We start from the raw sequence: 27703 nt of genomic DNA, 5'->3' as shown, positions 1-27703 counted from the left end.
GTTCGTGTCGCCTTCGTCTGTCCGGCGAAACGTAATCATCAAAGACTGTTCATATTACCTGCCGTCTCGTGCAAAGACTGACCTTTTCGGGTTCCCTAGGCTTTTCCTCTCTGTTTAGTGAAAAATAAATTACCGGAAGAAGTACGTACCTTCGTTCATCCGGCTGCATATCGTGTTCCTTAGATTCTGGAAATTCGTCAAATGTCCTTAAACGTACACATATCTATACTGGATCTTATGTAGTCGATCATTTGCGACCACTGTGAAGAATTTCCGGGGTGGATGTACCACAGCGCCCGGTGCTCGCCTTGATTCGGATTTTCCTACTGTTATACACATTACTCTAGTTACGTATTCGCGTGTAGAGACAAGAATCTATATATATATATATATATATATGTATATGTATCTATATGTATACATCGAGTAAGAAGAACAATTTTTGCTGCCTAATCGCGTAAATCGTATCGACACGATCATTGTTTTCTACGAACGATATTCTCTCAACTCTTGGTAGACCGGGACAATCGTCTTTTCGTGGAGTAATAATAATCGACGTGTAACAAAGAGACTCGCCCGAGTAATCGGAAATCAGTGAGAAGTGAAGTCAGTGCAACCGCCGGCCCGCAACAGAGCAGGATGGGTTGTGGTCAGAGCAAGATTGGCAACATCTATCCGAAAAACAAGAAGAACAAGAACAACACCGGCAAGAAGAATGGCGATTCAGTGGGTGAGTGTTGTACGCGACATTAATTAATCGTAGATATTTTTCATTTGGATTTCAGTTTAGTCGAATCGATAAACCGAACGCGGTTCAATGTGCAACTAGGTGAGAGATGTTTTATCGGTCTTCGTGTGAACTGTATCGTAATCGATGCTATATCTGCAAACTTTTCAATCGTTTCCAGTCGAGCAGTTTTTAATGATAATAAGTATTTTTTTTAACGAGGCGAGTGTCACACTCATTTAGCTTAAAAAAAAAAGAACGAGTATCCTTTGTTTCCACAGATACACGAGCTAGATAATGTCCGGGGGAAAGTGTTAAATCGAGCTCCATTTTCGCGCCGTAGTGGGTCAACATCGGTTCAATCTCTTCCTCGTAAACTGTATCGTGATCTTGGCCCACGTTCGTCGTCCGAGTAAATATGTAATAGCCGTAGCGAGCAACTGTCCTCCCCCTTTAGCTACAGTCATCAGACCCGGCATATAGACCGGCGTTGTTCATGTAATTAACGTCGTTGCTCGCCAAATTCGATCCGCCTCATAATCGTTGATCCGACGACTGTAATTAAACAGACGCGTCTCAATTTAGGGGATCGACACCCGTCACAAGAGCTGCTACTCGTCGAAGTTGGGTCGAACGATTTCTATGATTATCGCCACCGTTTATCCTTCGCCACAAAACGCATAGCTGTTCGACGAGTGCCATTTAAACGACTGTTCGAATCGTATGATTTCGAGTATGACTCATTAAAAAAGCGTTCAGTTCTCTTACTGGTAAGTCTATGACAAGAATAGTTAATTCCTCTTTGTTATTGTTAGACGAAGAAGGAAAGTGAGGCTCGTTACCGATATTTATCATCGAAATTCCACTTTGAAGTTATGATTCGGAACGGAATTGAAATTAAACAAACGACCGTCTTTGTCACGTCAAAGTGAGATTTCGCCGTTCTACCTTGAGGTTCAGTTCGCTTCGTGCAATTGGTCTACGTAGAATTTTTACCGTAGAAACATTCAACGGTTTGTCAATCGAAGACAGCCTAGCTCCGCTCTAACAAAACAGGGTTAACACCTTTATCTTCGCGTAGTTGGTAGCAACCGTTGACTCACGGTTCAGATTAGAAAAAGGTGCAGGTATATCTGTTTCTTGAAACAAGAAAATAGCACGACTTGTCTTATCCGACGTTTCTTGTTTTTCCTTACGTACACCTAGGAGATAATAGATAAAGTTATAATTGGAGACTCTGTCATAATTTCAGTTCGACGGGCATAATGAAATTTCACCCGATGATTGTTTCTCGGATTCATCGATAGATAATTGACAAGAGTATTGATCGCGCGCGCGCGAGATTCGTGGATTGTGGGTACAACAAAACGGTTTTGATAAGAGGGCTTCGTCGAATCAGGTTGTCGAACGATTTTATACCGTAATCATAATAACAGTTCAGTGAAGCGAGGACGAGGACGTGCGTACGTGCACACGTTCCGTAGATACGCACACGTACACGCACGCGTACTCCGACGTCGATCGATTTTCTTCTTCGCGTACCTTGCATACATCGTTTGAGGTAGATTAGGCCCCCCCCATTCGGGTTAGGTCGCGCGCGAAAAGGGAGCCCGTAACCTTCCGAACCATAAATTGACATTCAGGAACCAGTTGTTTCGGTTGTGTACCCTCTTCGCTTGCCGTTTAATAGGTTAAAGGCGACGAAGTGGACGGGACGACTTCACACACACGTTTCCACCTACGGGGCACACTTTTCGTGGATCCGTGGGAAAAATAGAAAAATTTAGTCGATAGGCGTCTTCCGGCGCGTACGGATAATCCAGAAATAAACCGATGGGCCTTTTACTTTTCGTGGAAATACCCGGAACAAAAACGCTCACGTCTATTTCGAGCGCTGTGTATGTGTGTGTGTGTTGTCGGCCTAATTTTACTAGGAATAAATTATCAGCTGGCGATTAAAGCGGCGATAGATTTTCCATTTCGTGGAGTCACGCGACCCAGATCGGCTGTAAGCTTCGAATAATTCTCTCGCGTGCTTTTTTGTCCCCGTTGAACGAATTTATTCCGACGTGGCGGCCCCGACTCCTTATTTCTTTTTTTTTTGTTTGCCCCGTTTCACTGGTCAGTAACGTCTCGTGATGGTTCCGTGGTCTATATCTATATGACGATTATAAAACGCGACGCGTCACTCACTGCCTCGAGAATCGAAAGGCGAAAAGAAAACAATTCACCGTTAACCCCTTCCCCTCCCGCGTCTGAAAATCGTATGTCAGATCGTGGTTTGTTGTTTACCGGCTTGAACGTCTGCGAGCTAAATATACTCGCGCGATAATTCTGATATTTATATCATTACGATGGCTTCGCTTACGGCGCCTCGAGACCCTGTCGTCGTCTAATTCGCGCGCACGCGTATGTCAAGATTTTGCATCGTTAGTTATATACCTGGACGGGTGTTAACTACTTGAATAATAGTTAAATAATATTAGCGATTATTTATCGTCGATGTGTAAGCCTGAGAGTAGTGTGAATGGGTGGGGGTTCTGCGCTCTGGTCTAAACCAAACTGGAATTTGCCCCATTGACGAACAAGTCGCCACCTTACGGATGATTTCGTCTTGTTTCAAGGCAGATAAAAACAGCTAACATTCGGGTTGTTTATTCGAATCTTATCGATGGTCCTTGCCGAAATTTCGTGAAAAAAAAAATACAAAAATAATCTTGTTTACCGAATTATCAACAGCACGACTATTATAATTTCATATAGATATCCATATAAAGCTCGTCGCGCGGCGGGTCGTGCGCATATGCATTGCGCATAAACATCATGGCGTGACAGATATTTGTTTCATGCTTACAACTTACGTCCCGTGTATAAATTAAAATTCGAGAGAAAGAAGATCTAGTTCATTGTCACTTCTTTCCGTATGTTTCCAAAGTATCGAATTTCGCGGTTATGACGCGTCGTATCGTGCGGATTTTCAATTTTCCCAACGTACCACACCGCGAAAAGTTGCGCGCGCACGTGCCTCACTGCCAGTTTCCATGGGTCCGCAACGTTGCCGTCGCGTTTCGAAGAGGCGGGAGCGGCATGCACGCCGCGCGCGAAACGGTTAAAACTGTTCTCAGTTGTGCACGCGGCGATTTGGTTTTGCGGGTTTCCGATGTTAGAGCGTCCCCGAGTTTTCTTTCCCACAAGTGTGTCTCGTCAAAATGTGCTAGAGAGTGCTCGCGTTGTGATTCGTCTGTGCTGAGTAAACAAGACAAGTTCCAAGGCCCGAGACCGATATTATCGCGCTCGGTAGTAGAGCAACCGACACGAGACTGTTGCCTACGTGATCGTTGTTCCGCCTATAAAAGGGTCGCGCCTCTCTAGCGTCAGTGTCTGTCTCTCGTAGCAATTTCGTGTGTGAGGATCGTTCGTTGTGGCCCCCGTATCGTGCCGTGAACGCGATCTCGATACTCTCCGTTATTTTTTGTCGTTCCGCGTCGTTGTTTATCGATCGTTGTGATCTCTGGACATATACCGATCCGCGCGCCACTACGAACGTTGCGAAAAGTGAGGTTAAGTAACCGGCGGCGCGCAAAAGACCGATCACCACCGACCAGGTGACAGTGAAACGGTTGTTTCGTGCTGCTGGGTCGCCGCCGCCGCGTCATCGAGTCGTCATTTCCCTTGGCTGGAGTACTTCCCGTTCTACCAGGACGTCGGATTTCGAGAGCAAACGAAAAGGGACGAGGATGTGGCTGAAGGTGTTGAGGCAAAATATAACGCACTTAGCCCGCAGGGCGAAAGGTAAGCTCTCTCGATTAGTTTCTTCGAAATTGAAATCTCCTCGTGGTGAAGGGAGCGTGGATGGGCGAGATACGTCTCGTTATTGACACGAAGAAGACCGGTTATTTATAGTGGTTACTTAGACTTTTACGTGTGTCTCCTCTGAGTAGCCTTCCGTAAACATGTCGCGATCGGTGATGGGTGCGCGATAGTGTGTGTAGTCCCGAGGACCGTTCGGAACGCCGCGTATATACTCGTGCCATGGGTAATTGCTACGCTCGAATTAGGCTGCATCTAATTTTAAGCCCCGTCTCGCGTTTCGCGGTCTTTTCGGAGAAGAGAATTGTGGAATGCGCCAGCGAGCCACTCTGTTGCAGCTGCGTGAGTCACGCAGCTGCTTCAGCAGAACACGACGTATCCGGCTTTTGCATTGTTCCGAGTTTATTAACCCACCCTCCGCTGGAAAAAAAGTCGTGTAAACGTTTCTAACGGCTTGGTATTTAGGTTCTCTGCGTCGACATCGTACCGTCGTGACTCGTGTAACCGGCGCCGATGGTAATCCTGCTTTGCATTTCGAGTACACTCGAAGTGGGGAAAAGGGGAATCACTGCAGGCCTTATCGTGTATTGCAGTGTAGCCGTATGCTAATTATAGAACTAACGATCTAACTAACGATAGAGGCTCGAGTACGGGGCCGTTAGACGCATTCGATTTATGAATGCCAAACAATCACGTGGAACAAGGAACGTGCGTTTCCGTGCGAGAGATAGAAGGTCCGGTGTAAACGTGACCGTAGACATGTCACGTCGTTTCGGGACGGCCTTGTAATCGGTGTACGAGGCGGACGCTTATTCCGAGCATTCTCATCGGAGTTGTTATCGGTACACGGTTAAATCGGACACATGAAAATCTCCATCTGCAACCTTGTACCGTGTAACTGCGTCGTAATGCGTTCGTCGACAGGAGAATTTCACATCCGAGCAATGAATCTCCCCTCCGCGACGTAGCCGCTTTTGAATTGAATTCCTGTCTACTCCAACCGTCGCTCTCTGTGTTCCGAGTTCTCTCGTTCCCCTCGTTCCGTGGACCGTTTCCCTTCCGTTTCTACTATCTGTAAAAGAGATTGCGGTCGTAATACCAACGGAAACTAAATTACGCAGGTGTTTTACGCATTAAACTAAAGGGATTTGATAGAAATATGAGATGCAAGGGGTTTTTAGACTTTATTCAGGTTCGTAGGAATTGTTCAAACTCCGTTTCACAATTCGTTTCCCCGCTCCGCTTTAGTTCACTGTCAATGACTATGCAGTAAACATAGAAACGGGCATACTACTACGCGTCTATCTTCAGGTATCATTAGGGCCTGTTATCAATGGTCTACATTCTACATCACGGACCACACTATTGTCCTTTCCATCGAGACTATATCCATTGATTCTCGAGAAAATTTCAAGTCTCCAGGGTCATCGTCGGAGCCCCACCAAATGTCCCGGGGAGGCGGTCTCTATGCGTGTGCGGTGTAGAACGCGTCTTCACCGATCGAGCCGGTTCGATCTATTCTGACAGCGGCAGGACGACCACGACTACGGCGACTACGTCACTTTCCCCTCCGAGCGCGGCGCGACGAGGAAAACGGGGGGAAAAATGCGTGGTGGCTCGTGACACCCGTGAGACTCTATACATAGAACCCACGACGATATTGCGCGCAATGGCGTAGTGTGAGAGAGAGAGAGAGAGACGCGTGAAAAATACCGGTTTTGCGCGCGAGCACTTACAATCGAGCCGCCGCCGTCGCCTCGCTCGTCGCGTCTCCCCGACGACGACGGACACAGAACAGCTACCACCAGCAGCATCTCGTTCACGGGTTAATAGGATGCAAATGAACAATTTATTTCGAGGATCGTCCGTGCTCGTCAACGATCTACTTTTCTCGTTCTTCCTGCATCCGGCCTTTCTGCTAGCTCGGCCCGCGATACCAACGGTACGTCCCAGCGGATTCGTCGGTTGTACAGGTGTGTAAAAAAAAAAAAAAGTAAAATCTACTGTGTCTGAATGATTGTTGCGCGCATCTGGCCGAATGAAGTGGTTTAGCTTTGGATAATACGGGTATTATCGAAAGTGTGTATGATATACGTATCGTAAATGGGTTCCGTATTGGAAAGAAAGTGTTCGAAATGATTCAAGGCTCTGCTCCGATGTTTTCGAGCAACGGTAATATAACACACAGCTAGGATCCCGCGTAATTGGCAACGTCTTCGAAACGTTTCAGCGGGTAAACAACGATTAAACCGGCGCGGCGGGTGGAAAAAAGTTGAATGGTGTTTGGGGAATCGTATAGACTATACCGGTGCTCTAATGTCGCTAATCAGCATTGTCACTCTTTCGAGCGGAGTATTCGCAGAATTTACGTGGGGCTTAAGACGTCACCGGGATATTAGTACTAGTGGTTTTGCAGAAAAGCGCGTTGTTCTCCTATTTGTGCGTAGCTCGAGAGGATTTCGTTTTTCTGCGCAACAGTTTCACAAAGAACAAAGCATGCCGCCGCAGTTCGCGCGCGCGCGCTGTATAGCACGATACACAGACGTGTGATATTCGATGATATCTCGTTGTTATTGACTAACAAAAACCTTTATTACATACACGAAACCGAGCCTTATCTCACCAAGAGCCACCCTGCCAGCAGAGCTTTGTGCATCGCTCCGTTACATACTGTAATTGAGAGTGATTAAATATCGCGACGCGATTAAAAGTGCACAAGATTCGATTCGTGTTAATGAACCGATTAGTGTTCTTCCTGTTTGTCCGACGTGTTTTTAAACCAAAGCGAACCTCTGTTTTGTTCCATATCAAAAACTCATGTAAATCGACGAAGACGCGCAGTATTCTCGGAAATTCGACTGAAAGAAGTCGGATCTACGTCCCGGCGATTCTTCTCTGTTAACGGAACGATTATTTATTTGCTCTGTCAGTACAACCGAAAATATCGGTATAATACCGGTATTTTACATTTCGGTAGAAGTCTCTGATTCGTAGCAGAAGACTATACAATATCCAAAGCGGAGAATTTACTTGGATCATTAGTCGTCGGGTTATAATAGATCCCAAAATACATTCCGAAACACGTGTGATGTGTTTGATCGGTTCGTTATCGATTCGCCTAAACAGGCGTAAACGAAAATGTCGCCATTAAACGCGCAAGGCCTCCTCGGGACACACAGGGTGCAATTAGAATGCAGCTAAATCTATCGTGCGAAATAAGTGAGAAAAATAATCGAACTTTTTGTTTTTATCGAACTTTCTCACGATACCCGGCTTCTCAATTGCATCATTCGGTCTCGGCAGCTTGTACATGATATATCGCCTAAAAAATATCGAGCTCATTGTTTCTCGGTCGGCGGCGCGCGGTATCGAACTTTAATGTTGTTTTTATCGGACTCCCCGCGCCGACGTTTTCGCGATTATAAACTTTCCGCGAGTATACGCTCGCCCCGGCTCCGTTCAAAGTTCGTTCTCAACCGTTCGTGGCACTCCGCGAACAGCAGCGCAGACACGCCCACGCACGAAACGCAAGGACACGGGATCCTTGAGACCATCTCTAGAGTCTGATAGAAAAATATAAACCTTGGGCACAGAGATAGGAAGATTCATTATCCGGATAAAGTGTTTCGAATAACAAATTGAATGATTTAAAGAAAATGGCACTTTTTTTTTTACCGTTTTGCGTCCATCGTACGCTTTTTTTGTGATACCTATAGTTGTGACATTTTATAAAATTTATACAGGCAATTGGATTTTTTTTTAAAATTATTAAGAACGAACATCGTAATTGGAGCGAGTGTTCAGCTTCCGAATGGTGTCTAAGGGTTGAAATCGTTACAATGTCTAATCACTGTCGGATTATTCATCTCTGGGACGAGTCGACTGTAATTAAAGGATAAAACTACGCGCAACTTTTCTATGTACCGAGACGATACTTTTTATCAAACAAACATAAAACTTCCAGCTTTCCCATGGAACAGTCGCGTACACTTAAAAATTACGGAAGTTTCGCTGTATTCGTGTCCGAGGAAACTTTCGAATGAAACATTTGTTAAAGCATCGTGCAACGCCCCCGCAATCGGAGCACCGCTTCCGATTGCGAGGTTCCCGACAGAGACAATGACGGAGCAGAGCGATATCTTGGTTCGCGGATGAGATCCTCCGCGAAGAAAAACTTCTCCCCCTAAGAGCGTTTCCTTCGGTCGTCGAATGAAAGAAAAAAAAACTTGACGGGGGTTCTCCCGTGAACAAAATTTCCTCCAGCTTCCTGGGAACAAAAATGGGGATCCCAACCCCCGTTTCGTTAAATGTTCCGTGTCTTCTACGACCTGGGAATTTCAGTTTGTCGAAACGAACTCGTGCTCCGATTTCCATTTGTTCGATAGAGAGAATTCAGCATCTGGAATTTCGAATCTAGCGTAAACGATGGGACACCTTTTCGAGCAGGAACGCAGTTATTCACGCGAAGGTGTCGGTAAATTTCAATTTGGCTAATAATTATAGTCATCGACGTTGGCCGAGGTGTACACGATAAATTTCAATTACTCGGCGCGAGGTTTTATTCCAGCGGTTTCGGCGTAGTGTGAAGGAAGAGAGAGAGAGAGAGAGAGAGAGAGAGAGAAAGATTTCTTTCTTATTACGTTTCTCTCCCGAAGAAATTGCTCTGCGTCTTAATAGAGGTTCGCCAGAGGAGGCAGAGCTCGCGAGCGAGAGTTCCTCTCTCTCTTTCTCGTTTATTTTACTTATATAGAGCCCCGGCTCCCGGGGCACCGTGGAATCGCCATCAATCGTCTTACGGAGAGAGTATTGATTTCCACGGAAACCAGTTACGACCGCGGTAATTCGAGCCCCCCCGCAACCCATATCCGTGTAATACCATTCGGCGGACAGAGGGACGCTCCTCTTTTTCCAACCTCGTCATGGAATCGTATGGAGACGTATCACTTCCTTCCGTCGATCGAGGATCGCCATTTACGAAGGAATTTTGGTAGTAGGAAAATTACGATTTCTTTTTTGAAACGCTGTACATTTGTAAGGTACCTCGCTAGAAGTATCGGACAATGTTTTTTGTTCGTTGATATTCGGTTCTTTGGGGGGTGAAACCACCCCAAAATTGTTACAAAATTGTTTATTTGAAAAACAAATTTTTAACAGTATCATTGCACTGTTTTATAGAGCGTGGAAAGCAATTACGTTTTCATTGGAACAGTTTCTTTTGTTATCTACTATAGTTTTCGAGATACACGGGAAAATGGGAAAGGACAGATTAACCTTTCAAGGGTGGTTTCACCCCCGAGCGCCAAATATCTTTCGTCAAGCTCCCCTACAGATCTGTGCGGAGTTTGAAAAAATTCAGAATTTTCGGGGTAATGAAGTTTCCTTGTTAGGGATCGCCAGAGGAGGGCAGATATCGTGTGTAGAAAGGGACACGAGAGCAGAGGAAGTAGGAAAGATTCGAGGAAATTGCAATGGGTGGGCCGAGTTGATTAACAGGATGAGAGCTTAAATGGATTGTGTTTTGGAGGGAACAGATGTAGAACGAAGTCACAAGTGTAATTGTCCCGCAATTAGATGGTATTTGCAATTTAGATTTTCCAATTAAATTACACTTTGCTCGACGTTGGTAAATACATTGAATTTTATTCATTTAAAAACGTGTGTTTTTAAATAAATAAATAAATATTTTAACATTTTCAGTTGCCCACTTTTACTATTATTGTAAACCTATGAATTCTACAGATTTCGGTAAGCTCAGCATGCATTACATTGAAACACCAGTAAAAGGCCGAACGATTCATGGAAAACGTCCATTGATGGTGTGTACCTAAAAAGCTTCCAGCACTCGCGGAATCGCGTGCAATCCCGGTCCGCGAAAATCGAATGCTTTCCGCTTACGGTATTTACCGGGTCAATCCACGACACGGGCTTTGAATTATTTATGGCTTGGGTCCGGTTTCTACGCGAGCTCGAAACTAGGATAACCGAGGTTTCGTGCATACACGTCGACGTGAAATTCACCGATGCCGCGCCTTATCAGCCGCCCTAAAAAAGATCAATTTCCTAGCGGCGAGGTAGAAAGAGCACGGAATCGTCATCGTCGGGCATGTATATAGATAGCCCTGTGTATCGAGGTCAATTTTGCCTCAAGATAAAGTCAAATCTCGTGATCGAGGCGCGGGCATTGTTTTCTTGCTTCGTTGTGTATCGATCATGGAAATTATCCGTTGCCCCATATCTCTCGCGTCTTCGAGTAGATTATAACCTAAAACCTATTCACCTATACACCTAAAACTAAACGATCCCGATCCAAAGATTCATTGTACCCTTGCGAGCAAACTCGGCTTCCACTAGGAGAAAAAAACTGGCGTAAGAGTAAGGGCCTCCTACTATTTGGTATCGGGAACTATTGAAATGTATGCCAAATGAACATTCGGTTTACCATTTATTTCAGTACTTGAAATAAATTTACCAAGTGGTAGGAGGCCTTACGCCACGTTTTCCCCTAGCGGAAACCGAGTTTGCAGGCGGGTGTACACTCGAAATGTAGAATATCGTACAACTGCCAGATATTTCCTCGCATCTGACGCGTTTCAATCGATTGGAAAGCGTCCGAAATTGGTCACCGCGGTATCCATCCCATCGAATTACAGTGATTCCATTTCCGTAAAGTCAGAAGAATCGTCCCAATAACTTCCATCGGGTGGAAGATTCGAACTTAACTCTTTCGTTTTTCGGAGCAGAAGATTTAGTTTGGCACCGATCACGATTTATCGCGGCTAAATCATGGCCAAAATGGTTCCGTCCGTGCACACGAGAGAGTAGAGCCGGTGGGTGATTCAACGATTCGGCTGCGAACGTCATCGAACCGACAGAGTCACGAGGTGGATAGAAAGAAAGGTCCCGGTGTGTCCTATATTTGGCTCCGGTGTCTGCCTTGCCAAGATGCATTAACCGTACGTGTGTACACGGGGGGAAGGTGAATCAACTAGTGGCGGCCCACTGTTCGATTTTCCATCGATGCGCGCAGCCACCATCCATTAAGAATCGGATTTCATCGGTATATTTTTAGCGGAAGATTCGTAGCTGCCTGTGTTGTAAACGACGCGGGTTTTACGAGGGCTCGCTGGTAAAACGGCCGACATACATTGACATCTTGATTTTCTCGCTTCGTAATGGTGTTTTAGAATTATTTAAATTGAAATATCTCCTGAATTACTAACTTTTCGACATACGTAGGTTAGTACTTTTTTAGAACGAATGTCCAGTTGCATCGATTGATGTATTAAAAAATACCTCATGCCATTTGAAAAAACAAAGTTGACCTTTATATGACCTTTACGCGTCCACTCACGAAAAAAATAATAACATCAGAATATGCTCCACTCGATACCATTCGAGCCTACGCTGAAACATGTTTTGCTACGAGTAACAATAGCGAAAAAATCAAGGTGTCAGAATCGAGTGAGACACCCTGTAGAGTGTATGTAAATTCGTCGAGGACGGCGAGCCTGCTGAATTTTTGGCTGTCCAGGCGATCTTATCCTGCGAATTTGTCCTGTTTCCAGCCGATTCCAAACCGACGTTTCCATTGGATTACTCCAAAGCTTCGAGGTCGAAATTGACGGTCGTCTTCGACTCGATTCGGAGGGGACAAATCTAATTGTGAACACGGATTCCGCGCCCGGCTGGATAAAACCTCCCTTCAGCTGGGATTTAATTGAATTAAATTATCAAAAGACGCTCCGGTTTGCATTCTATCGATCATATTCCCACACCCCCTCGGGGTCCCTGGTTCACGCGTGCCCTCTACTCGTTCCCTGGCTGCTTTATCGCGCTGACCTATTTAATTACTACACTCGGCGGTCGACCGTCTCTCTCTTTTATCGACTTTTTCGAACATTCAGCCCCGTTAAACGATTCATGCTCTCTCTCTCTCTCTCTGCCGACGTTACACTTCGCGTCGAACCAATTTGTATAGGCTCGCATTAATGCTCTTCATTAGCCGTTATCAGCTGTTTATCGGTTCGAACATTCCAGACTCTGTCTGTCTTGTAATGACAAACGAAAATTGGAAGAGCGGAATCTAAGCGGGACTTTACGCAAAGTGTTGTCGTTAAGATCGATAGGAGGAAGTGTTCTTCTCGAGCACAATCGACGGCGATCGTGGCTGATAACTTGGAGAACGAGCGCAAGGCCGGGTAACCTTCATTCATACTTTCCGTCGTGTTCCGTCCTAGGTCAATCACGGCGTTTTACATACGCACCACTTTTGTTCTTCCAATCGGTTAATTCGTTATTTTACATCGTGCACATAGTATCTCACCGTTGTGAATAAATAGACAAATAATTTTTCTTTCGATTTTCCAACTGTCTCGATCACAATGGCCGTTCTGACTCGAACGACCGAACAACGAATCATAGGCTTCACAGAGCAGCTTCGACGTGACGATGAGAGGCTGAGTAATCGCGTTCCCGCAACAAAACGTCGCGTTATTATTGGAATTCCGTTACGGATGTATTCCGAACAAGGCTGCGTTTAAATTGCATAATTCTCGGAAGACGGTTGTATGATTCAACCGAACGATCGTTAAATCGGGTCAGCCGCCTTAAGGGGTTATGCTAGTGTTACGGTTACATAATAAGGGATTTTTTGGGAATTTTTTAAAGAAAAACTATTGAACTTATCAATTTGAATAATATATATATTTAATAAATAATATTGTTTAAAAGTTACAGTTCATTTATGAGAGCACCTTTAGGAAATTTTATTTCCTAATACATAGCCGAAATTGATACCACGAATCTCACTCGTGAAATTCATGTTCGGTCCAAAATTCTGATCACGCGTCAGACTCGTCAAAGTACAGCAAGGGGTTAATGAACCTGCGATGCTGGTCGTGATAGCGATTCAATACCGGCGACTAAATATAGACGATCTCTGAAAACTGACTGGTTGTATATTCAGAGAATATAGAATCATTGGATCGATGAATCATTCATCACCGCGTAGACTTCTTTTTTCAATTTTCAAGTGATTGATTCATAGCACCTTCTTGTGTCGGATAATTTTGCTTACGACGTACACTCGGAAGCCATCTGGGAAGAGTAGAAAAAAAGGTGGCGGAGCCTCCTACGAAATTCTTTATAGAGAATATGTCTCTTGGTTCTACGTGGAATCTATAATCTATCCCTTTGTTCTGTGTGATGCCTGTCACTTCGTTCTATGCGATGACTGTCCCTTAGTGCCATGGAGGAAATTGGCAGACGCTATCGACACACACAGGTCGACGTTTCCCTCCTCTTGGAATTCAATTTACAGGGGGTGTCTCTAGCAACGCACTTAGGCACACGCACCGATATGAATCTGTAATATTAAGTGCAGGTCGAACCCTTCGAATTATAGCCACGCGAAACTCGCCCACACCCGAACCCACAGAACATGAATAATGCATGAGCCAATAGCTGGGACGTGCTCGGCCGGAAGCTTTTACCTCGACGGGAAAATAATATTCCGGCTCGTATACCGGTTGATCCAGGCCGTCGAAGAATCTGCATAACCGGGGGAGAAAATGAAACTAACTCTTTTTTTTTTTTTTTTTTTTTCTCTCCATAAGTTCAGTTATTCGCGAAGTCAGTATCGTGATCTTGTGGACTCTCGATCAGAGAGGGAGGAATCGATCGACTGGATGATTTGCATCGAAGACCTCCTCCACCGGGCACTGAAGGATGGAAATTTTGCGTTTCGTCGATGACTGTGGTTATTTTCTTCGGCAAACTGCACCGACGACGAACCACGATCGGATACTCTCGGAATATTTATCGAATCTGATTGAACGCATCACGTATTTACCGAGGCTCTTGCATCGGGTGGAATGGATTGAAGGAAAACGTGGAGAATTTTGCTACGATATATTTCGATCAATTTTTTTCATTGAAATATTGTGTCTATCCGGTAATTTCATTAGAAGTTCCTTGTTACGCTGTTCAAATCATTTAGAGGATCACTATCATGTGGACGTGTTATGGAAATACTCGTAGGTTCGATAAATTCGACGTCTTTTACGTACAATACGTAGTTTCCATTCTATAAAAGAATTTCTAGGGAATTATGTTTTATACTGTAATACTCGAATTCTTTCGAGCAATGGTTGGCCAAAAAGTTCTACATAGCTAAGTCGATGGAAAAACGGTTTTATACGATTTGATTATCGATACTTAGAGGATCCATCTAATTTCCCATCGTGTGCAACGAGGATTTAGCTGTCAAGTAACCACGTGATTTCAAAATTCGATCGAAATAGTCAGTCGTGTTTCAGAGTGCCTGAAAACAGCTTGTATCACCAATACAAACTGCACGAATATTTTTGGGAGCAATTCCAATATTCTGTCAGATCTGTTAGATTCGATCGAATAGATGCAATTGTCATCAGCTGCAAATGTACCGTCAAAAGATTCCACGATATTCATAAATATTGAAATTTCTGAGGATTATTCGCTGCACGAAAGCAGACCGCTCGCTCGGTCTCCTTCCTCTTTTATTTTTATCGTCGGCCTTCGCGAATCCGTGTACCTATCCACCGCTCGTGGATCCAAGGTGAATCCGTCCGCTCACGGATTTTACGGTTGCTCGGATCGCTCGTCCCCTGCTCACCTGTCGTTACGTTAGTCCACTCGTGAACCAACGACCGTCTTCCGGCAATATTCCGTCACGGTTTCGTCATATGTATCTCGCTACGGCGATCGTTATTCGTCCCAGGTTCTGGGTCGTCGAAATTCGATCGGAATTCGGATCGACAGTCTCTAATTCGAATTCCAAAAATCCAGGCGATCAACCGAGGAGAAGGATTCGTTCCACTCGAAATTTAACCCATTTAGACCTACCATTCTATATTCGACACAGTTAGTTAAAAAAAAAAATGTACCCATTCAGGTTTCATATTAACGATTTAGCCTACAGTAGTTTTTAAGAACCTGGCCTGTAATCGGTCGTCGAACCGATTTTCAGAGCTCCGATCGATCCGAACAGCGAGCGGCTGGGTCGATCTCGGGGTAGGAGACCAGTTCCATGGAATACCGTGGCGATTATGTGCACACCTCCGTCGAAGGCGAGAGCTAATTGCGTCGCAGTTAATTATGCCCCTCGTTCGTTGACGCGCGCGCGCATTTATCGTGCACCAGCGAGCCGCTCAAAGCAACGAACGCCTTTTCATTGCCTCTTCCCTGCCGTTCCTCTCGGTATTATTAACCGTGCTAATAGTTTTCGAGGGAAGGGCAGCGAAAAGAAAACCGTCGTCGTTTCTTTCCCTTTTCTACGCCCCCCCGCCCCACTATTAATAGGATCGACGCTGCCGCGTTTCAAATGTGCATCCCTCTACTATTCCCTGTATATTTCGCTGTTTTTAATGTGCAGGGTAGTCAATTCCTGCCGAGTGAACTGTATATCCAACAGGTTAAAGGTAGAGTGACTCTTTGTTGAGAATATAAATTGTTCTCGAAACAACATAAACATTTGCTGGCGAACCCAGCAACTATCTTCTTAAATCTGAGATAAAGAGGGTACCATAAAGAGTTCGAAGTATCGAAAATAATGGAGCGTTTCGCGAAATTTCGTTTTATCAGATTCTGTACAAGAAAAAAAGAACACAAATGTTTTCTTCGTTATCGCCGGTTATCTGTTTCTTTTTTGTTCCATCGCCGGTCATTACGTGAAAAGTTGCGCTTATCTGGCGTTCGATGGATTAAACCGTTTGATCGATCTACGTTCGTGACGAATATTTAAGCTCGATTACTTCTACACCGTACAGGCTTGTCGGCATGAGGTTCTTTCTGTGTATGTGTGATTCGTTCACCTCGGAAGTCGTCAGTTTTGTCCGAAAATTTATGACCAACTCTGGCTATTCCAACTCGATCGATCGTCTGTTTCAGGCTTGCTAAGGTGAACGAAACACCACCACCCCTCGAGTAGAATAAAAAAGGTTCCAAGCCCGTTTTTTCTCTCTTACGACGGAATCGAAAATAATTTCCTCCCGTTCGAGGTATGATACAATCGACAAATTCGATTAACCCGGTCCAAGTCCCCTTTTCAAATTCGTATAAATCCATTGATGATGAAACTTTCGAAGAATAAAGACCAGAGAGAAAGGCCGAGTATATTCCGTAATTTATTTCTGTTCCCGTGCTTTATTCGCATTTCATTGGAGACATTTCACGCCGGCAGCTCGTCGGTTCCGATTGATCCCGTAACGGAGAACCGGACGCGAGGAATAATTACCGATCGATCGTCGATGCCTCGAGTTTTCTTGCGATATCCTGCCGGCGGGAACCGACGAGCTCCTCCTTGAAAAGGAAACGAGGATCCTCGAGAGGGAACGAATATAGAACTTGGCGAAACGAGCTCTCTTCGGGGGTGGCAATATAGTTAGAGTTATTGAAGTTAGAGTATTGAATATACGTTTTTTTCAAAGGTTAACAAGAAAAAAAAACATTTGTACCAATTTTCAACCCTCTATCTCAACCAGAGAGTAGTAATAGGAAATATTCGGATTATCTGTTTTCCTTATTTAAGTGGGTTAGAATACTGCAAAAAATTTTCGAAGGAATTCTGCAAAAATTATTACCATGACGTTATTGACTTAATTATATCAGTCCACGAATAGTTTGTACACCATAGTCGTGAACATGTCTGATGGATCCAGAAACAGGTCTTCGAAATACATATTACCTTGGATTGCACATAGCCTGTGAATTGGATCGACCGATGACCAATTCTCCCTGTATAAACGCGTAGTCTGAATAGTCAAAGGGTCGCTAGTCGTGTACCTAGGAACGTCGAGATCGAGTAGGTTAGCAATGACAGGGGGACTGTTGACGGTACCATTGTCGATTCTAAAGAGAAGCTTATAGCCTACAGGTCTCTGTGAAATGCAACGAAGGACAAAACCGTTGCTATATGCAACGAGTTTTCTATTTTCTTCTGAACCCAATAAGATACTCAAGGGAAGAAAGAAATTTCTACTTTTATTTTTGTCTTCGCGAACAACCTTCTAAAATGTGATTTTGCATAAAAATCCGCAGCCTAGGTATTACGTATTCCCGAGTATGTTAAAGCGTGCAGCATCGTGCGCCTAAATTTATCGATAACTCAATAGCAGCAAAGTGGGCCAAGCTCCCAGAGCGCTGGATGACCATCTCTATGTGCATCATTCGGGCAGCACGGTCGCGACCTTACGCAGGTATATTTGAGCAGTTGCGCGCACTACGTGGCATCCGTATACACATATAAACCGTGACGTAAAGTTACCACGCGTCACACACACGTCGCGTCCATTTAAATATAGACGATTTCGATCAACGACGATCTCCATGTCCGTCCTCAGTGATCAGGAACCTGAAAACTTTTCGTATATCCTTTGGGAAACGTTGGCCCACAGAAGAACTTTGGTATCCACCCCGAAAATTCGTGGGAACCGAAAGTTCTGTGCGAATGTTCCGAGGACCATAACGGTGCGTTAGAGACTTTGGATGTGGGATTTCTTCTGTACCTTCCCGTACAATGGAACGCTCCGATTTGTGTATTTTCTGTCTGCTGATATTAATTCTCTGCTCGAGACAGTAAGAGACGTTCGGCTTCCATTCCGTCTCGTAAACGAGCGAAACACTCTGGTAGTCCTTCGGAGAGGCAAGGTTGCACAGGTGTTCGAAGCAGTGTACCAGCTTGAACGACCGTTGAAAAAACAAGCTATGCAGGCGCCGACAAGTTTATTATCGACGTTTCTCCAACTATTATATACACTGTCTGCAGACGTTGCGTGAACCGTACGTGTATTGCACACGCTTCGGAGTCCGTAACCTTCTGGTCACGACGATTACATACTTGGCTGTCCATAAAACGAGCTGGCGAAAACACTCGTGCACTGGTCTTGTTATCATTTCCACCGCGTACACGTTACGAGAATCGTGTATAAAAGACCCTGGAGTCTTTTAAAGTTCACGCGTGGATTCGAAGTTCGCAATAACAATTGATTCGTGGAATTCCGAAGTGGACGAAAAATCGCGAAGACGGACGATAAAAGCGTCGCGACGACAAGATTGTTCGCCGAGGCGGTCGTCGTATTTTTTTTTTTCTCTTTACGTCCTCGACATATTTATCGCATAACGCGAACGAACGGCGACGCTGGTCAACGGAATCCGCGACGATAAGCCTCTCGTTCTTGCGTCGACAAAGTAATCGGTGAGTTATGAAAGCTATTACAATGTTTGCCCTGCCTCGAGGTCATTGATCCTCGACTTCCGGTCTCTCCTGCTGGTCCCCCCTTCTTCGGTGGTTGGTTGCGTTCGCTCGAGGACACTGGCGCGCGGTTACAGTTGCCGTTTAGATTGCTTTTTTCGCGAACCAATTCCTCCTGACATTCAATGATCCATCGAGAAAAACTACGTTTTACTTTTTCTAATCGATATTTCAATGGTTTAACCACGATTGAAAATTCTTTTTGAAGGACACCGCCTGAAGGGAACAACAGTAGAATTCCATTTGTTGGAATGTAATTTATGAGAACTCCTTTTATTTGGAACTCAATTTATTGGGACGAAATTTATTGGAACTCGTACAAAATCGTAGATAATGGAGAAACCTATTTATACCAAACTGTTTTGACCGTCGACGAGTTCGGATAAATGGAGTTCTATCGTTTGGTCGACAACCGCACGAACATTTTGGCGAACCCAACGCATCGTCAAGACTCGCCAACAGTATCGTAACGTGAAAAATTTCACCAAGTTTATGAGTCAACGTGGCTTCTTAAGAACGTCGAGCCCGTATTTATACGCGATATCGCATCGGTTATACGAAGGTTTCGTTTCGCGATCCTTCGCCTGCGAGAACGGGTTCTCCTATTTCCGGATCCTTGAAGGATTCCTGTCGACGAAAAAATCGAGCGTTACGAGACGGTTCTCAATATTCTAGAATGACTCGATTAAAAAACCCACTAGGAAGTCGACGAGCGTTTAACGATAAAAAGAGGGAAAGATCAAAGACCCCGGGGGGTTAACTTTAGCCCTGGTTTTCATAAGTTGAACGATTATTGCGTCACGCGAGAAACGCGATTTATTACCGGAGGGAATAGTGGAATTTAATGTCATCGGCCTGTTCCGCGACCGCGTGCTCGACGTTTGCACGCTATGCCCCCGTGCCTTCCGCGATCAACGTGACAGAAAGATGAATGATTTTCGGCCATTTCGCCTGTATAGATCCCTTCGTAGCACAAGCTATGCATTTAGAGTCGAAGTAGTTACGTATGAAGATAAAGGACATGAAACACTACGGGCGAAGTTGCTTCAACCATGGAACGTGAGATGAATTCGCGAAATTTTTTGGCCAACATTTTTTAACACTCCTATAAATAGTCACCGGAGTTGAGCAGAATTTTATTCGAATCAATAGATTGTGAAATGCACACTAGTATCTAAGATCGCGATAATAACCTTCGAACAGACAATGGGATTAAATAATTGCCCAGTGACTAGACTCTAGTCATTCAAGAAGATGCGTTAATTCATTAATATTAATCGATTAAGATTTCGAAATTTGTTAGTCCACTATTAATTGTATTTATAAATGTTAAATGTTCCCATTCAGAATCGATTGTGAAATCCTCCATCTTGGCTAGTATATTTCTCGTTCAACCTGTTAACCGAATTCCTCCATCTTGGCTGGTACGTTTCTCGTTCAAGGAAACAGGATATACATATATATTTGTTTCCACGGTGTATCGTTTAACCTTCCCAAGTATACTAACTCTGCCACGCTTGGAATCACGAGCTGGAAAAGAGAGCAAGATTCGTTTGGAATGTTGGTCTACTACGCGGAGGGCAAGTCCTGGGATACCACGTTCTGCGCGTCATCGATTTATTTTCACTTTTCGCGTATATATCCGCTCGAGAGAGATTGTTGCTCGGCGAGCTGGGAGTTTGTGGAGGCGTTTTAAGGAATTCGTCGAGGATCATCTCTCTCTCTCTCTCTCTTTTGGTCGACGTACGTCGACCTTCGGCGTCGTGCCAGCTCGAGAACCCTGACGGAAATCGAGTCGGATGAATGAAAACCATTTCCCGCGGATCGATCTATGATTTTTTTTGTGCCCTGAAACACTTTCGGCCGTGAAATTCGCCGACACTCGGGACAATTCGGGGTTGATCGAAGTCAGTTACGAATAGAATAACTCAGACGAGTATTTCAATCCTTGGAATCTCTGAAAAAAGACCCCAACGTACAGTAATGTCTCGATGAGTGCGACGAACTCAGATCCGCTTCGGAGCATTCCCGTAATTTAGTAGATATCAGCGTTTTTGGTTGAGAAATTCAAGTGTTCCGTTAAAAAATAAAGAAAAACCAGATTAAAATAACAAGATATATGTTGACTGACCATGTTTCACTGATATCAGTCTCATAATTTTCAAACAACTATTTAATGGTCTGGGGTTTTAAGGTTTTAAGCTCTCGGTGCATCGGAAAGTAATTCCCCGCTCGGAGCCCAGGTGTACAACTTCGAAATGGTCGCCGTGTTCCATGGTCGTTCTATGAACTTATTGAGCTTTCTTTTTTCCGCGAAAGTCGCGACACGTAACTCGTTCGATAAGGCTTCTGGGGCCACGTTGTTGCTCGCAATCACGCGGGAGAGAGCACGGTATCGCGAGTGCGGAGAACGCTTGGTAAACACGCTTGTTCACGAGTCCTCTGTACGGGTTCCAGCTACTATATGCGTGACACACCGAGTAAGAACAGATCGGACAAGGGTTGGATAATGATATTAACGCTTTAATAGGATCACGTGGCGTAGCGGCGATCAAGCAGAGGCGAAGACTTATCGCTTCGGATCAGGAGAGCAAATCGTCCCCCGTGCTATAATAACTCGTGTAGAGAATGGGTGTGTGTGTGCTGTGCGTTATCAGAGTGTCGAACGTAGTTCCTGAAATCGGAAACTTTTATGGAGAGGTGCGCTCGAACCAGCGTGATTTTTGTGGGACACCAAGTCCCATAAGATGTTAGTTGTATTCTTATATCTCGTCTGTGGTCGTGTCCCCTAGGCACTAGTCGGTACGACAGTTTTCATCCCTTTCGTTAGAACGAATAGGGAATGAAATACGATGAATTTTTTGTTCCTGTTCTCTCACCGTTTTCCCATTCCGAACGGCTCGATTCGTTTCCCCCTTTAACGAATTTCACGGTTCCGTGGTCTTCACAGAGCTTCGATTTTATACCACGGGTGAGAACGATAGCCAGACCAGTTTTTCTCCCACCATTATCCAACGAACTCGCCTCTCTCATTGTCGACAAATTTTCGAACCAATTCACCGACATCCACTTGTTGGTCGAAATTAACCGGGAAAATCCCGGTGTGTGTTGAATCGATTTCGGTGGTGTACTTGTTGAGAAGTCCCGTTTTAATGCGATTGCACTGTGGCTTCGGGGGCAGCACGAGTTACTTCGTTGAAGGGTTCTTGTCCGTCTTGTCACCTCTGATTAATACCAACTCGACGATGTTCATATAGTAATCTAGCGAATGGTATTTTGAAATATCTCCTGAACTACTAACTTTTCGATATACATGGGTTAGTACATTTTTATAACGAACGTTCAGCTGCATCGATTGATGTATTAAAAAATACTTCATTCCATTTAAAAAAACAAAGTTGACCTTTATATGACCTTTACGCGCCTACTCACGAAAAAACTAATAACATCAGAATATGCTCCGCTCGATACCATTCAATAATAGCGAGAAAATGAAGATGTCAAAATCGGGTGAGACACCCTGTATAATAAATGATCAGCGGCCGCCTCTGGGTTTGGCCATCCCAAGTACGGGGGCACCTTTTGCACCCTCGCCAGGGTCGGCCCTGGTCAGACCTACCTACTGACCTACACACGTTCAACCCGTGAAGGTAGCGTCTTCTTTGCACACTGGTCTCTCTCTTTCTTGCGGGTTTATTTGCGTTTCATTGTAATCCGAGTTCATTCTCCTTTCGTTCTCCCCACCCTATCGACATCTCTCTCACTCTGTCTCGCCTCGCGTGCCAATGAATGGACCACACTCGCTGGTTCGTTTGCCATTATAGTCTCGGGGATACTTCCTCCCTTGTCGGAAGTAATTGCTCTGAAATCGGGAACGATGCAGATTTTCATGGATGATCGATCGATATATTGTACCAACACCTGTACCTGTCACCGTATCGACACGAACGACACAGATACCGGGAGTCGATCTGATTACCGATCGAGAGAGGCCTTCAGTCGTGTTAGTTCGCGGGTGACTTGTTTCCCAGAGACGCGGAAAAACGTACGGAATCGGTCTTTGCCTCGACACGACGATAGCACTCCCCCTGACAGTTGTCAGACGCCGTTTGTTATTTATTAACGCACGTCCGCGTGATGATCGTTGAATAACAAACGTTTGCCTATTATGTTGCACGCGCGTATATATTGTTCTTTAACGCATTAGCGCCCAATTTCTTCTTGTAGTTTAATCCTCATCCGTCCCTTGTGTCCATCTGACACAGTTTTCTCCTACGTAATGACGTTATTTTGTCATGTCTAGGTAAAGAATTTGCAAATTTAACTATTTATTACTTCGTTGTATTAATTTTTATCACTGGGTCAATTTGACACCAGGGGGAAAAAATTAAGTTTGGAAAAAGGAGGGACGGATGAGGATTAAGTTCTGATTTGGGCCAACGTGTTTCAAGGCCCTAAGATTTCACGATGATGCCTAGGGCAATTTTTAGCCCTGGAGCCTTTATTTGGTACAGGAATAAAGCGATCCAACTTTCAGAATGAACGAAACGAGGGGCCGTAGCTTATTGTGACTCCACTTTTGTACAGACGCGTCACGCGACTTCTGGGCCAAGCTCGGACAATCGACCCGATTCGCAAGAACTTTCGTACGAATGAACGGAACGTTTCATAATTACGGCGAGATGTCTCTACCGATTTTTTTGATACAATACGCGAGCAACCAGATTTTCCCTGTGCGTGGTGGTTCCGTTCGAAACAACACGACTCACTCGGGTTGCAATTTTCTAGCGCGAACTCTGATCCTTTTATATGAACCTCCTCGTACATAGAATACGTGACGGAGTGTAAGGTGCCAGGCTCACTGTGTCGAACCCTCCACGGGTGTCATTTATAGCCAGCTGTCGGTCTATTTTAATCGAGTATCCCGCTTGGACTCGAGCCCGAGTGTGACGGCCCTTAAAAGTGTCATGCAGCTCTCGCAGATAAGATTAACCGTGTTTACGAGCGCAATCTTGAACCTTGCACTCGTGCCGACAACGACAAACTCTTTTTAATATTGTATGTTTACATACAGGGAGGATGCACCAATATATAATATTGTATTTATATATATTAAAATAACCAATACAATTCCTTGTTTCGTATTCGAACAATTTTCGCAGTGATAGAACTTGGAATTCTAAAGCCAATGATATTTGTTTCAGTCGCATGTGGCCGTTAGTTTATGAAATATTTAATATTCAGTGACGAGGAGACGTCGAACACTCATCTAGAATTTACCGTATTCTCTGAACTCGCTCGGAAAGATTGCCCGATACCCCCAGCGAACTTCGTCGTTCTCTTCGCCGAATGCTTGTTTTCCCGTCTATTTAGGAGCGATATCGAATAAAGATTAATTTAAGCAACGCACATACACGCTCGAGTTCGCGACCTTTCCGTGGAGTAGTTCCCTCGTCGCTGTGAAAGCATCTGTGTGCCCCTCCCCTCTAGTATTTTCCGCTTCGAACAGCACAGCGGTGGAGAACACCCGCTCTCGACACCAACAACCTTGCCTTGAACTTGCAAATTGGACAATTCGCGGCACGACCTCCAGGGGTTAACCGAGAGAATTCCTTTCGATCGTTTCACGACGAAGTCATTCTCTGCTTATATGTATACCTACTACATATGTACATATTTCTTCACCAATGTGCGTGCGTGCACACACGTGACAGATCCGTTGTTTCATTACTGACGCCAGGCGGCACTCTCTACTGGTTTCAGGCTCCGCGTCCGTGGAACATAAGAATGGGAACGGCGGTGCCGCGAAGAACAACAAGACGAACAACAACGGGGTCGAGGTGAACCGAAACGAGGAGCAGAATGGCGGGAACGGCGATAAGAACAAGAAGAAGCCGAGCGCGCCTGGGAACGGTCCTCTGTTGCAACAAGCGTAGGTTCCAATTTCTTTTTTTTTAATCATTGATTCTAGAAAATGAATATTTAATTGTCGATTAAGAAGCATGGAACGAGTGTCGACGACGACCGTGCCTGTCGAAGGTTGAAAAAAAAAAACACGTGTCGAGGTCTTTACTATAGAGAAAGGACCATGGAACTGTGTTCCCTCCGACTGAAGCTTCGAAATATCTGTCTCTGGGTCGTCGGTCGATTCACGTTGCATAATCCGTTATTTACATCCACCATACCTCTGTGCTCCGCGAATAGACTTGCCAAATAAATAATAGTGCCGCGTTAAAATAACCGCGAAAACAACGGCTCCTCGAACGCTACCACTGTGTCGTATGCTTTTTTTACAATGTGTATACTTCATTGGCACACGGGAACCGTGATCCATCAAATAGAATCGTGTCCCGAACACACACCTGTGGTTCGTTGAATTCTACTCTATACGGTTTCTAGTTGTGTAAGATGAACACGACCCTGTTCATAATACTGCGAAAGTAAAACTGATCACTGTCTTGTTTTCCATTTTTTCAGAGAGATATCCACCAGTCAGCTCGACTTCTTCAAGATGCTTGATGAGAAGATCGAGAATGTAAGTTGCTTCTTCGATAGTCCCCAGTCAAATCTTTGTCAATCCCTCCCCCCCTCCTCAACAGGTGGAAACAAACATTTCTTTCGAATGAAAACGCATAGCGGGGCTGGTTTTTGAGGACAGATTCTCCCGTTTCTCGTATTCACTATGGCAAATTGAATTCTGTACAATACGAGACTTTCCGGGTGGGGAATATGATTCTGATGTGGGAGGCAGCCAGTGGAAGAGAATATGTCCCGAAGACTGGTATCTAGCTACCCAATATCTGGATACGAAAGAACTTCGAACCTGGTATCCTTATGTCCAATACTTTGCACCCGATCTGTCCAAAGGCTGAATCTTCAATGACTGAATCGCCTAAGACCAAATCCTAAAAGACCGAATCCCCAAATACTGAATCTCCAAATACTACTGAATCTGCAAAGACTACCGAATCTCCTATGAGTCTACATGTACTGAATCTCCAAAGAGTACCGAATCCCCAAATACTGAATCTCCAAATACTACTGAATCTTCAAAGACTACCGAATCTCCAATGAGTCTACATGTACCAAATTTTCAAAGAGTACCAAATCTAAAGAGTACCGAATCTCCAAAGATTGTCGAATCTCTAAAGACTTCGAATCTCCGAGATCGTTGGATCTCCAAAGTCCATTCCCGGTGTACTTGGCTCTATACATTGCGCTAATTGGTAACCGTTGAGAACGAGTCGTAGAACGGAGCATTAAAAAGCGCTCGCCCGTGGTCTCGTCCTTGCGTCGGGCGCGCGGCATGCCGCTTTTCCCACGCACACCACCGCCACGTAACGACACTTTTATCCCGGTTATGGAAAAGATCGGGATCAGCCTCGAATTACGCGGATGCGCGTGTATTCTATCGCATCGGCGGAATGCGTTGGAATCAGGCCATGTAAAATAGACGTCCCCTTAAGGCTTCGTTGACCTTGCGGGGCAGCCTTGTTGCAATAATAATATTAATCCACGTAGCGGTCGGTGGGTCGGTCGGTCTGTCCATTTCTCCCTGGTTGAACGGTTTCAGACATTTATCGACGGCGGGGAAGAAGTCGAATTGGTTCTCCAGAATTTTCATTGGCTCTGGACTATGTCTAACGGCCTTGTTTTCCATTCCTCTGGTACTCGATTATTATCTTCGTCCTTTTTTCTTTCTCTTTTTCATTGTATCGGTCATACTTGACTACCGTTCTCACGGCTCATTTGCGGTACCAAATTGGTAATTGTCAACGAAGTATATAATGTACATATATAATATATTATATATACATACACGTAGCGAACGTTTACTTATCTACGCGGCGAAGAAACCGAGCGGCAAACGTGTTGCGCGTTGGAGGCGGAAGACTTTGGCCAGACAAGGTCACCGAGTGTCTGACTACTCCCACCGTATCTCCCCCTCCTCTCACTCTCTCCATCTGCCTCTTGGATTCCTGTTGCGACGAGAGACTTCTCGAAACCTGGACAAAACGAAGTAAAGGAAAGCCAAGAACCCTCTAACCATTCATATACGATCCTCGACCGATAAAGACAAAAATCCGTTCTCTCATATTCGTAACCGCGATTTTTCCAGGGCCCGGACTACGACGAGAGTCTCGACACGACAGCCCGAGCTGAGCGTGTCACCAGTCTTCTCCGTCAATGGGAGCTAGCGAGCGTAAGCTGGTCGAGCATGACCGATTTGAGCAACGCGTCGCCGACCGCTATTAGGAGCACCCGTAATTCAATTTCGTACGCACCCCGGCAAAGTTTGACCGCGAAGGACCGCGAGGGAATGCGAAACATAATTGGCGGTAGACCGGAGAGCGCCCCGATCTACATGAGAAACGCGAACAGGGTCGACGGTCTCCACGAGTCCCATCATTGTCCTTCGCCGAACATGCCCAGACACGTGTTGGAGTCGATCACCCAGAGTCCCACGCAGAGCTTGAAGAACGTGACACCGCCTGGTTCCTCGCCGACTGGCGGCGGTCTTCGTTATCAGCAGGACAGCTACAAGGAGTGCAACGCGAATCAACAACCGTCCGCCAAGTCCTCTGTCATGAAAGTCCATTACAACACCGGCCAGAGTCCCGTGAACGGGGAGTACGTGACGCAACAGGCGCTCTATCGCGAACAGTATTTGCAGCAGACCGGCATAATCACGGTACCATCCCAGTACTCGGCCGGCTCCCCAGGCGGCAACGTGCTGCGGAACAATCCGTACGTGCAACAATACCAGATCGCCACTCCACCGCAACATTTCTCGACGCCGCGGAAACGCGGCTTCAACGCGGCGCAAATGACGTGACCGGGATGACCGTGCACCATCAGATGATAAGACTGAGCAGCCC

The 27703-nt window shown here is 45.2% G+C and overlaps 1 protein-coding gene across 2 annotated transcripts; it reads left to right on the top strand.

The window, feature by feature from the left end:
- Positions 1-383: 383 nt before the first annotated feature.
- Positions 384-27684, top strand: LOC107189631. Of its 2 annotated transcripts, none has more exons than XM_015578202.1 (4): positions 384-730; positions 24588-24756; positions 25302-25359; positions 26944-27684. In XM_015578202.1, the coding sequence occupies exons 1-4, from the start codon at positions 640-642 to the stop codon at positions 27658-27660; spliced, it is 1035 nt and encodes a 344-aa protein (XP_015433688.1). In that variant the 5' UTR covers positions 384-639; the 3' UTR covers positions 27661-27684. The 2 variants fall into 2 exon arrangements, with proteins under 2 accessions (XP_015433688.1, XP_015433689.1); XM_015578203.1 differs by lacking the exon at positions 384-730 and adding an exon at positions 4318-4519.
- The last annotated feature ends 19 nt before the right edge of the window (positions 27685-27703 follow it).

This window comes from Dufourea novaeangliae, unplaced genomic scaffold (assembly GCF_001272555.1).
Source record: "Dufourea novaeangliae isolate 0120121106 unplaced genomic scaffold, ASM127255v1 scaffold165, whole genome shotgun sequence".
Lineage (NCBI taxonomy): Eukaryota > Metazoa > Arthropoda > Insecta > Hymenoptera > Halictidae > Dufourea > Dufourea novaeangliae.
The sequence above is the reverse complement of the archived record's forward strand: the minus strand, read 5'-3'. Positions and strand labels throughout refer to the sequence as shown.

Excerpts from the sequence above, each read along its gene's own strand:
- LOC107189631 (XM_015578202.1), top strand. The coding sequence starts at position 640 with ATGGGTTGTGGTCAGAGCAAGATTGGCAACATCTATCCGAAAAACAAG. Across the intron at positions 731-24,587 it reads GAAGAATGGCGATTCAGTGG|GCTCCGCGTCCGTGGAACAT; the intron begins GTGAGTGTTGTA and ends TACTGGTTTCAG. Across the intron at positions 25,360-26,943 it reads TTGATGAGAAGATCGAGAAT|GGCCCGGACTACGACGAGAG; the intron begins GTAAGTTGCTTC and ends CGATTTTTCCAG.